The sequence below is a fragment of the Dermacentor silvarum genome, chromosome 2 (genome assembly GCF_013339745.2).
Source record: "Dermacentor silvarum isolate Dsil-2018 chromosome 2, BIME_Dsil_1.4, whole genome shotgun sequence".
NCBI classification, from domain to species: domain Eukaryota; kingdom Metazoa; phylum Arthropoda; class Arachnida; order Ixodida; family Ixodidae; genus Dermacentor; species Dermacentor silvarum.
The window spans coordinates 29,307,100-29,319,922 of record NC_051155.1 but is presented as its reverse complement, the minus strand read 5'-3'; the positions used below and the strand labels follow the sequence as shown (position 1 = coordinate 29,319,922).

General features: G+C 48.8%; 1 protein-coding gene across 2 annotated transcripts in view; it reads left to right on the top strand.

Moving 5' to 3' along the window:
* The window catches only part of LOC119441395 (vacuolar protein sorting-associated protein 41 homolog), a 153,711-nt gene that overhangs the window by 116,227 nt on the left and 24,661 nt on the right, over window positions 1–12,823 (top strand). For both annotated transcript variants that reach the window (XM_049661225.1, XM_037706019.2), the window contains 2 exons: window positions 3,087–3,279; window positions 9,957–10,097. In XM_049661225.1, coding sequence (XP_049517182.1) covers window positions 3,087–3,279; window positions 9,957–10,097 — 334 coding nt within the window. The remainder of the gene's footprint in view (window positions 1–3,086; window positions 3,280–9,956; window positions 10,098–12,823) is intronic.

The window sequence follows — 12,823 nt, the reverse complement described above, 5'->3', positions numbered from 1 at the left end:
AAACGCTTGGGTTTTCTTTCTCTGTCCCTGATGGTTTTGCTTTTTACAGCGAAGCTGTTAAAGGCTCAAGCTTTGATAGTGGCCTCAGGCAATAGAAAAAAACATTTATTGACTGCATGCTGTATGTGCGAGTGAAAGCGCACGAGGGAGAGGGACGCGTACTTTCACGGGGAGCGAACGCACGGCGAGGAACGAATGCACGGCAGGGAACGAATGCACGGCAGGGAGCGAACGCACGGCAGGGAGCGAACGCACGGCGCGGAGCGAACGCACGGCGCGGAGCGAACGCACGGCGCGGAGTGAACGCACGGCGCGGAGTGGACGCACGGCGCGGAATGGACGCACGGTGCGGAGTGAACGCACGGTGCGGAGTGAACGCACGGTGCGGAGTGAACGCACGGTGCGGAGTGAACGCACGGTGCGGAGTGAACGCACGGCGGGGAGTGGACGCACGGCGGAGAGCAAACGTGACTTATGTGTGAGTGAAAGCACGCGAGGGCGAGGGACGCACACTTTCACGGGGTGCGAATGCACAGCGGAGAGCAAACGCGACTTCCCAGTGGAAGGGGAGCGGTGGGCGAGGAGGGCATCGAAGCACCCTAGACTGTGCGTGTGCGTGCCCGCTCTTCCACTGCGGCGCATGCGCGCAGCCCTGCCGGCCTCTGCATCACGTAGCCCTGCTGGCCGTCATGTAGCCAGTGTTTTGACAGCAGTTCGGTGCGGTCACACGAGCAACGCGCACAACTGTTGTCGACGGCGGCGGCGTTCTGCCCGTGTTCGTACTGAACGCGCGGCATTGGTGACGTGTTTATTAAGAGCATTCCAACCTTTGCCGTACACCCTATGGCGGTGTACCGTAACGACTATAAGACCATGGTCCCTGTGGTCACTAAATAAATGAAAACCACCGGATCATATATATTTCTAATTCTTTAATAGTTCAAATAACCAATTACACCATCACATCTTAATAGTCATAATTGGAAATACTTAATTCCCACCATAGTACAGCTTCACTGGTTTTCCATCTCCACCCCAGTGGAAGGGCTGACAGTTTTTTTTTTTTTCACTCCCTTGGAATCCCAAAAGGGTCTAGATGACATAGGCAAGTGTTGTGACCTCAGGGCTCGTGGGCAACATGCCCCTGGTGACATCAAAAAGCAGCTGTTACAACGCAGTTAAGTTGAATGTTCTAATATGCAGGATACAGTCTTGCCTTGCTCCAGGTAATTACCACATTGAATACAGTATAGACCGCTTATAACGTAACCGCTTATAGTGCAGGACCGGATATAGTGTGGTCTTTTCAGACTCCCGTTAATTTTCCCATAGCACTCCATGTATACACATATCACTTATAGTGCGGTTGCGGGAAACGAAATACCGGTTACAGTGCGGCCGCCTGGGAGTACGGAAGTCAGCGGAGACGGCGAACGCTCCCCTCAAACGGGTGCCCCAAGAAGTGCTCGAGGAAGGAAGAGTGATGAAGTGGAGGAGAAGGGCACGTGGTGCGAACGAACAGCCAGGGAGGCTGAAATCAGAATATTAAGTGCAAGTCGTGAAATATCACGGCTCGCATAGCGAGCGAGGGCCACGAAACTGCCAACGCCGGCCAACGCTCGCTTCACGATAAGGGCAGTAAACGAAACTTCGGGGAGCGGGCGGCGCTGGCACGGCACGGCGAAGGGCGCACGCGGAGACTGTGAATGTGAGGGAGGAGGGCAGCAGGGAAGCGGATTTCAACTCGGCAACTCCGCCGCTTCGGTGACTCCCCTCGCCCTCCCTCGTAACTCCTTCACTTTCGACTGTCACCGTGCGCGCTCGCCGCCGTGCAGGCACCGCCGCTCCAGCCGGCCCGGCGCCAGCTCTCCGAAGTTTCGTTTTCTGCCGTTATCAGGAAGCGGGCGTTTGCCGGCGTGGGCAGTTTCGTTGGCCGGCCTAGGACAGCGCCGCTGCTTCCCTCTGTGCCGTAGCCGCAGCGTGCAAGGTCAACACATGACTAGAAAGTTGAGGAAGCTTAAAGGAGAAAGAAGGGTTCACTGCCATTTTCTACACGTAGCTACGGTAGTGTGGCTGAGACGTCGGCACGTACACGAATGTTCCGGCGCAACGCAGAATCGGTGACCTTGCTATTTGAGAGAGGGTGAAATTTCCGCCGCATTTTTTTTTCTTTTTTTTTTTTTTTGTTTGTTCGCTCGCAACATTGAGGGGTCTCTCCTAAGCTTTTACTCTATAGGCCGTTTCACATGCTGCGACTGGAGCGAAAAAAATTGGTGCAATCGCACGCGTCGTGATGCGATTTTTGGCAGTGCCGGAGCAATGCCGGTCGGAGGCGCTGCTGTGTGAATTATTTCGAATTAACGAGATTCGACTGTAAATTGAATGTAAACGTTCTAGCCGCATTCCTCGACTGTCGCATTCGCGTGGCGGCTCGGTGCACATGTTTTGCATATGTGCGGGCCTTGAAAATTGTTGCTTTGGTTATAGTGCGGTACCACTTATAGTGCGAATATTCGCGACTCCGGCGGTCTACACTGTATATTGGTTGCCACAGTTGGAGCATCCAGTTGACGAGTGATGTGACCAGTGCCTTGGTGGGGCAATCGACGGCAAAGATATCTAGTGTATTTTGGGCAAATAAAACATGCACGTCCCCATTGCTTGTTGTGATTAACAGTGACTGGACAACGGATAAACGAGGAACAATGGGACTTGTCAAGCCTTTGTCTTGTTCACATTGCTTCTTGTCACACTTGGTCCTGCCACTTCTTGTTGCAATGTTTATCTTGTTTGTGATGTAACCATGAATGTAGCTCTTGACAAATGTGGGACACTGGGACCATGACAAGGTTTTTAGTGATAATTATTTTTTGGACTGTGACCACATGATAACTTCTTTCACATACATATTCTGTGCTCTCGCAATGAAAAATTTTAATTTCTAGCCAGCACCATATGTTGTCGCCACTCTTTAAGCGTTCTGTTCCCCCCGCACTGCTTCAATCGTGAACGTACACCAACCTGCCCAGCTCCTTGTTCCTACGAATGTGGCTTCATAATTGTCATCTCTGCCTGCCTTGCTGCAGTACCTGGACGCGCTGTTCAAGCGTAGCCCCGCATTGTGCGAGGCACAGCACATGGAACTGGCGCGCTTGTACGCCGAGTTTGAACCTGACAAGCTGCTGCCGCTGCTGCGCCAGTCACACAGCTACCCTTTGGAAGAGGCACTTCGGCTGTGCCAGGAACGGCAGCTCACACCGGCTACCATCTTCCTGCTCAGTGGGTCTTTTCTTCTCCCACACCTACTGTCTAGGTTTCAGATGTTAGCCATTGGGCAGTGGTCTGCAATTGCTGCAAGAAATAGCTGCAAAACACAGGGTTCTTTCATACCTGCCAACTCTGCCATATTTTCCGCGATAGTTACGAATTCGGACTCGTTCTACGAGTGTTACATCATGTTTACTAAAAAAACGGACTCCAAACATACCTTTGGAAGTCTTTTAAGGACTTTAAAGGGGCACCGGCTGAGAGTGGATTTATTCAGACATGTTCCTGAAGCAGGCAAAATCAGCAACATCCAAGTCGCTGAAAAAGTCCTTAATCTGGAAAGAGTGTGTTGCTTGTCAGTTTTGGCTGTTCCAAGTTTCCTGCTGCTTCTGTGGTGCATCTAAGGGCAAATTATCGTTATTGCAGTGTGTGTGTGTCCCTCAGGAGCTGTGGGCTTGGGGCAAAACTTAATGTGAACACTTTTACCCCCTTCTCCTTTGCAGTGTTGTGTCCACGAGAATTTTAGTAATTTGAAACTTCACAATTTGTTCTTCACAAATGTTCTTCATGGCATTTTCAATTATGTTAGAGAAATTGACCTGCCATCAGAGAGCTACAGTGCAAAACAACAGATTTCTGTTCTTTCTGTTTTCTTTTTTTCGTTTTCCTCAAATATCAAGATTTTAATAATGAGTGTATTGTCATCGTGTACCCAGTAAATGAAAATGAATGTAGAAGCCACAGCCAGGAGGATTTGAGTTCACTGCAGAGGGTTGTTTGTTGCCAGGCAACACATGTGTAGTGCATCTTCATGACGCGTATGGAGATTGGGTAGCAAGGCCTGTAGTAACAGAATGCTCTCGCCCTTTGGAAATAAAAAATACAAGCATTCACTGTGTCACTTGGCAGTGTGACATTTTTGTGGTGCATCTTCCATCTTAGTATGCCACATAGATTTCATTACACGAGTGAAAATACCTTATATGATTGACTGTAACATAGAACTTAATGCACATAAGATTTTCACGATCAGAAATGAAAAATGCGATGCCCTTGACTGTTTGCTACCAGGTTTTCATTATACAATAGAAAGCAATGACGATTCCTTCTCACTTGGCAAAAGAAAATTTTTTTTGTTACCGAATCGCTTAGAATTTTATCGCTTACCGAATGACCAGGTGCGTCTTAACACCAGTGCGACCTATATACGTTTTTTTTTTATTCGTAAAAACTGCCATTTTGAGGGGGGTGCGACTTATACAAAGGTGTGACTTATAGACCGGAAAATACGATATATGTGATGCCACGACCAGAGCCAACTGAGCAGTCAGTGATGCCCAAGAGGGCAGCGGATAGGTACCATACTCCATCGAGTGACATGAAATGGGAAGTATCCCGTCACGAGGTGGACCACGCCATTACTGGCATTGCGGCAAACAGTTCCCCAGGCTTGGACAAGATCCCAGCAGGGCTCGCGAAACACTTTGGAAAAAAAAACTCGACTACACTAGCGAAAACTTTCACGGGTATGATAGAGGGTGACCTGATACCTCACGATTGGCACAGGGGATGGATGTGCTTGATACCCAAGAAAGGAGGCAATAACAGTCTCATCCAAGACTACAGTCTCCTCACAGTGACTACCGTGCTCTACAGAGTCTTCGCATGGGTCATAAAAGATTGGCTACTGCATAGGCTGAAGTGAACAATACTCTCACAGAGCTGCAATATGGCTTCCGCAGAAACAGATGCCTGTCACAGATTTATACTGTCACAGTGCATCGAGATCGCTCGCAAGGAAACACAAGGCCTCGTCGGTTGCTTTTGCCTTATGACAGCGTGCCACACTCGCAGTTACTCCAGTACATGGAAGACATAGGAATACCAGCAGAACTAGTGTAACTCCTGAAGCGTCTATACTGGGGCAACACTGTCGTAGCCAAATTTGGCGACATCCATACTGGCCCTGTGGCAGTGTGGAGGGGACTGAAGCAAGGCTGTCCGCTCTCTCCACTATCGTATATGTTATGCACAGCGCAACTAGAACGTGCCATCATCCCATCTGAAACTGGCTTCAAGCTTCAGTTCTCTTGGGAGGGCATGCCCGAAGTATGGACAATTCCAGCTCTTGCCTTTGCCGACAACCTGGTACCGTTAGCTGGTGGGATTGAATTTCGGCCACGGCGGCCGCATTTCGATGAGGGCAAAATGCGAAAACACCCATGTACCTAGATTTAGGTGCATGTTAAGGAACCCGAGGTGGTCCAAATTATTCCAGAGTCCCCCACTACGGCATGCCTCATAATCAGATGGTGGTTTTGGCATGTAAAACCCCAGAATTTAATTAATTTGTTTTTACTGTTAGCTGAGGATGGACGACAACTACAGAAATTGGTTGATATAGCAGCCAATCACCTCAAGACCCTCGGCCTTGCCTTTAAGAAATCGCTAGTACTGAGGTTCTCCAGAAGTGGAAACTGCACCGACAACCTCTGCCTACCAGACGGTGAGACCATCCCAACAGCAACGACCTACCGTTACCTGGGTGCTACAATCAGCGCCAGTGATGAGCACCAGTGGTGTCACATGGAGCATGAGGCACACTTGAGGCAGTCCTCCCAACATGCCAGCAACATCTTACGTAGACGATGTGCTTGGGGGTGCAGTCGCTTCATGATGGTGCACGAATTACGGAAGGCAGTACATGTGCTGAGCCTGGCATTCGTCAATACAGTGCTATGTCTGTCGGCGTCGACGCAGGCATGGCTTGAGTGCGCCAAGAGAGAGGTTGGCCCACTGGTGCTAGGATGCCATGGCCACGTTGCAGTGGAGGCGGTGCAGGGTCCTCTTTTGAGACCCGAGAAGCTGCAAGCAAGATTAACTTTGATCGACGGCTCCACTACATGGGCGACACTCGTTAGGCACATACGGTGCACCAATACCTAAACTTCAAGGGCATTAGGACACAGTAGAGTGTTCGAGTGCAGTTCCTATGTCGGAGATATGGAATACCCAGGCCACATGCTGATGACACCAGTAAAGGCAACAACCAAACAGTGCGAGAGTGGATAAAGGAGGCAGAAACCTCCCAGTGGAGAGCTCACATGCAGGCAAAAACAACACTTGCTCTTTACCGAGCCCACAAGGGAGAAATCACCATGGAACCCCTGTATGACAATGGTGGCAGAAGCGCTCTGCTCTTTGAAGCCGTGCAGGAGCACTGCGCACACTAGTATACTGCCAGCATTTCGATCCCACCCCTGAGGTCCAGGTGGTGGCATGTAGGACATGTGGTCAATACGCCGAAACAATCGAACATCTCGTCCTCCACTGCAGGCAGCTCTCACCATCCCAACAAGAAGACACCCGCATACAGCAGGCACTTGGATTTGCGACAGACAGCGTACACTGCAGAACTGCCACGTCTGCACAAATGACAGACTACAACAATGGTGGAAAGTGACGCAACTCCGGACAGCGAACCAGTGAAGTGCTGTGCTGGTGTGTGTGGTTTTTATTTATTTATTTATTTATTTATTTATTTATTTATTTATTTATTTATTTATTTATTTATTTATTACTTATGTTTTTTCCTCTCTCTCTCTCTCTCTCTTTTCTTTCAGTTTTCTTTTGTTTTTCTTTTGTTGGCTAGGATGCAAACATTGCATCCGCCCAATAAAAAGGGTGTAGCCACAGATCGTCATCATCATCGCCGGCTATCATGGAAGCATCCATAGAAGAGGAAAAGAAAAAAAGAAAAAGCGATAAGGCGGTCAGCACCTGTGCTCCCTTTACAATCACCCTCTCTCTCTCTCTCTCTCTCTCTCTCAACGAGCGCAGAAATGCACCACAGAAGCAGCAGGAGGTCCACCGACAAAGCGCAAAGCTGTGTGACGAAGCTGCAAATTTTACAAGACTCAAAAAAGTACAAGCTCGTGCACTCGATGATATCGACGATTATGAAAACCGGGAGCGCCATGATCATGAAGGCTAGAAGCAGTAGCCATGCCGATCAACGGAAAAGGCGCGATATGTGCTCCAGGGTGAAACCCCCAATGGGTGAAACCAACTAAGCCGCTGACATTACCGAACTCTGGGCACACGTCGCTACTGACGATGAAATAGGTGGTGCTTCAATGGAAGAGTTCCTGAGTGCAGAGGGTGCTGCCTCGTTCTGCGAAGAGATCTTCGACGGGGCGATTGTTGTCGCGACAGACGACAGTGTTGTGCGACGGAGGCGACAACAGCAGCGGCAGTGACGAAGACATTGACGACAGCTCGTCTTTGACACCGGCCACTATGTTCACCCAAAGTGCACTTTTGTTGATTGAGTTGCTCATTGATTTCAGGCACGCTAAATTATAGCCGCCAGTGTTTGCGCAGCAGCTTGACGCTATGCATACCACAGTTGTGAAGCTGAAACTTCCGCGAAAGCAAGTGCAAATTTCTGACTATTTCAGCGCGCCTAACATTTGTGGGGTCTCACACATGGTCTTGGGACAAAGGAACGACAACATAGTAGTGCAAACAATCACAAGGGCATTTATTGCACCTTTCATACACTAATGCACACTAGCCGAATTGCAACCAATTCAACATTCACACGGGCGCGCGACAAATCAAGGAAGTCCGACTCACCGCGACTCGATAGCGAGCGAATATGTTCGCCCCATGCTGTGACACCATCGCCTAGTCGTTCACGTGTACGGTCACGCAAACAGTAGCGCGTTCGAACGATCCGTGTTCATCCATACCGGTGCCCCGCTCCGAGCCACGCGAGACGTCTCGCGAAGCGTGGATCGGCGCATGCGCGGGACATCCGTGTCGCTCACCGATCCCAACCCAAAAAGAAAGCGCCCTCGACCTTTCTCTCCCAAGTCACCCCGCCGTTCGGCGGCGTTAGCATCGCGACACTCGCGCCATCTCCCGCGTTGCGCCGCAACCACCACGACCGTCGCCGGGCTTAGCCACGCGGAGAAGCCGGACTACAGGAGACAGGCGGGGAAAACATCATCAGGGGACGCGTGAGAGTCGCGCATCCCCACATCCCCCCAACCTTAAATCACTACACATACTCCGGCGAAACATGTCACAAGGTCTATCAACGCGCGCGTCGCGAACAAAAGTTAGTACATGCGACAGTGGCGCCGCCGTGGAAATGTCCACACGTTATCCACAACATGCAAGCCGACATTGTCTCTGGGGTTCACCGCGAGGGTCCGTTGGTCACAGCACCAGCTCTACAGATTCGACGGCACGGCTCCAGCCCAGGACTCCGGAAACGGCGACGCAGAAGTCGGCACGAGCAAGTGTCGCTCGCGCCGACGCGCCCTGCCAGCGAGAGCCGCTATAGCCGTTGGTGACGGCCGGATCTTTTCCCAGCTGCTGAGGGTAGCGAGCCGGACACACACAGGCGGCCGCCGAACTGGCCCCAGGCATGTCCATCGCATGGGGTGGCTCGGTCGTAGTCCGGGGCAGCAGCGCAGACGATGTGCAGGTGACAGCAAACCAGGGGTATCCGCTCACGCTACGTACACTCAATGCACTCAACACTGAAGTAGTGCAAGGTAGAGGAATTCTGTATGCACATCGCCCACGTGGTACGATGTTCAATTCGGCTAGCGAAATTTCGGACGGCATTTCAGATGCTAAGTTCACGTGAACAAAGCTTGCTTTCTTGAGTCGAACGAGTAATTTGGTCGTGGTGGTTGCGGCGCATTGCGGGAGATGGCGCGAGTGTCGCGATGCTAATGCCGCCGAATGGCGGGGTGACTTGGGAGAGAAAGGTCGAGGGCGCTTTCTTATTGGGTTGGGATCGGTGAGCGACACGGACGTCCCGCGCGTGCGCCGATCCACGCTTCGCGAGACGTCTCGCGTGGCTCGGAGCGGGGCACCAGTATGGACAAACACGGATCGTTCGAACGCGCTACCATTCGCGTGACCGTACACGTGAATGACTAGGCGATGGTGTCAGAGCATGGGGCGAACATATTCGCTCGCTATCGGGTCGCGGTGAGTCAGACTTCCTTGATTTGTCGCGTGCCCGTGTAATGTTCAATTGGTTGTAATTCGGCTAGCGTGCATTAGTGTATGAAAGGTGCAATAAATGCCCTTGTGATTGTTTGCACTACTGTGTTGTTGTTCCTTTGTCCCAAGAGCATGTGTGAGACCCCACACATTTGAGACGCCATTTAGAGGTATAAATAAACTTTTTAATTTTTGCAGCCTACTTTCTTTGTCAATTTTTTATCGCAAATGGCAAATGTGGATTCGGGACAACAAAGATATATTTGGCAGCTGCTCCTTTTTTTATTTTATTTTATTTTTCGACAGCAGTCCAGATATAGCGATGATCGGTTATAATGATTGGATTTTTCGTCCTTCATATCGTTATAAGCACTGTATAACGACCACTTTTTGCGGAACTATCGAATTCATTAGAAATGGGTTCAACTGTATTGATGTTTGACAGTTCAGGTTTGGTTTTGTACTCAATTCTAATGTGCATGCAAATATTTAGGAAGTTTTTCTGGAAGAAAGTGCACATTAGAATCAAGTAAATAGGGTAATCCGTATTCCTGCTTCATTTTCTGAAGGATGGTCCTGTAAGTAAAGAGTTTGATGCATAAAAAACAAATGACTCACCAATACACATGTTGCCCTGATGGATGTGATGGGGCAATGTGCAGAACGCATGGGCAACACCAAGGAGGCCCTTCATCAGATCATGGCCAAGCTGAATGACGTCCACCAGGCCATCACCTTCTGCAAGGAGCACGACGACTCCGAACTTTGGGCAGATCTCATCGAGTACTCACTCGACAAGCCGCGTGCGTATCAGCCTTCTCCCATCTTTTGATTAACTGACGGACACACTGAGACCACTTTAAATGAAAGCTGGAGGAACAATGGAACATTTGTTTCAATTGCAGTAATGCTAAGAATTCACCTTCTAAATTAATCAATTTTTTGAACAAATTATTTTACGTCTTTATTTATTTACTTATTTTATTTATTTTCATTTTGAAGGTAGTGCTTGCAAACATCACTAAAATACAGAACAAGCATAGGCTCATAGGAATCACACACTGAGGTACCCAATTTCTTTTCTTTTTTTTTTTTCGAGGTAAGATGGCGGGGCTGATTAGTCACGTGGCTGATTGGTAATGATCCGGCTTTATTCTGTAATGAGTTTAGGCAATATGGTCTAAAACTGATCCTAGAGGATTGCCTGTAAATATAGTGGTATACTGAGAAAAAAATGGGTCTTGATACACAAATTGCTGTCAACCCCTTAAGTATCTTGAGAAGTTTATAGTAGTTTCATTAAAGCCAGAACTTTGTTAATTTTAACGCGATAGCATTAAGGGCCCCGTGTCGCAGAAAATCCAGCATAGGCGTTAAGCATCAAAGTCTGGCGGAAATAATCGTGCCGAACCACATCATCCCGCGAACAAAAATTGCATTTCTCAAAGTAAAATCCGTCAAAAAAATCGTAAAGTACGACTTGACCACAACCTACAGGCATGATAGCATCAGATTGTAATTTGAATATACGAGAAAAATGCCTGATAAGCAGCCATGGTCTTGACTGACCCTGACCAGCCTGACCAGCCATGGTCAACCAAGGTCTTTGAATGCTATCACGTTACACACTTAAAGGCGAAGCTTAAGCATCCTCCAATTGTGATGGTGTTTGGCTGTACTTTGGTTCTAGGCAACAATGAGGGGAATGTTGAAAACCGAGCCTTTCTAAATTTCGAACACGCATGCGCCTTGGGAAGCACCAACCAATTAATAAAATACTAAAAAAAAGGTCCTAGGGCCTTCACATTTTGATATAAGACAGCTTAAATTGCTCCTATAAAAATGTTGTCTCAGCAATGCATTTGTTTAAACACAAATGCATTGCTGGGACGACTGTAGGGATCAGTGTAAGCTCAGTCTTTGTAAGCTGGCTTTCCCACGTTGTGTGTTGCAGTGAGTCCTACCCATAAAGAAAAATGTGATGTGAACGGAGCCCAATAACGCTATCGCGTTCCACTCTTAAAGGCGAAGCTTAAGCGTCCTCCAATTTTTTTTCTTTTATTATTAGAGTGACTGATTGTATCAAAAGCTTTCCTTAAGTCTGAAAATATGACTACAGCAAATTTATTTTTGTGCATAGATGGGTATATCAGGGTGCGTACAGGTCCTTGAAATCCTTGAAAACCCTTGAAATTGAAAAGTGCGTTTTCAAGGGCCTTGAAAGTCCTGTAATTTTTTTCCTTCCTTGAAAATCCTTGAATTTCGTGAGCAATGCTCTCTGATATCGACATTGCGACCTCCTTTTTGTGGTAGAACGGCGTCGATCTGACAAACTCCCCATTTCAGAAACAATACGTCGGCGCGGGCACACGTGGTTCCGTTTTGCAGAACTGCCCGTAAAAAAATAAAAGGTTACACCGCGTCAAACCGCGAACGGAGCGAGAGACCCGTGCCGCGCTTCGGTGCTGGCTCGGCTGGCAGTGTTTTCGCCACTTTCCTCACCCTGTCGTTTGTTTCACTCCTCGCCCGTCAGTCTGCCTTGTTCCACTTTCACTCTTCCGCGCGAGGTGAAGTTAGTGAAGCTAAAGAGAGCTATAGTGCAGCAATTTACCACTGATGCTCAGTGCCCTTGGGTGGAGGTTTGTTATATTATTATTTATGATAATATAAGCGCAATAACATTACCGTATTTCCCGGTCTATAATTCACACCTTTGTATAAGACGCACCCCCTTCAAAACGGCAGTTTTTCCAAAAAAGAAAACGTATATAAGTCGCACCGGTGTATAAGACACACCTGTTCTTTCGGTAAACGATTTAAAAAAAGTTATGTTTCGCACCGTGAACTCGGGTCAGGCGCAAGCATATGGGTGCCATATATTTCCACTCCACAGCGCAGTTCTGCCGTCGTGGTTGCCGCGATGTTCCGTATGAAGTCCAAGTGCGATAACATCGTCCCCGCGCGCCGTATGCTGTATGTGCGAGTGAAAGCGTGTGACGCTGAGCCGAATCGTGCACAAGGAAGGAAAGCGGAAAGGGGGGGAGGGGGGTGCTTGTACTCTCATAGCAACTGCGTAGTTTGCACAGCGGTGCGCGCCGTATCTTGATAGCGATCTGCAGATGCGACGACTTCGGCGTCAATCGACTCGCGGTCGGCCTAGCGTCGCTTGCGTTGCTGCTCCATCCTTCTCGCACGGCGCTCGGGAACTTGATCACGAGAACCTGGCACCTCGATAGCGCGCACAGAACCTGTAGCAATTAAGTCAACCAGCGCGCTTCGCGTGGCCATAACAGCGGATCCGATTTTGACGCTAGTTTTTCAGGAAAAAAAAAAACGTACATAGGTCACACCGTTCTATAGGACATACCGACGAAAAATTCAGAAAAAGACGCGTCTTATACACCGGAAAATACGGTATGCTGCATGGTTATGGAAATGTTTGATGAACCAACCCAGCTAATACTGCAGAAGCCTGAGCAGCTGTTGTGAGTGTTCGTTGTGTTACCTTTTAATATTGCGGACTTGAGAA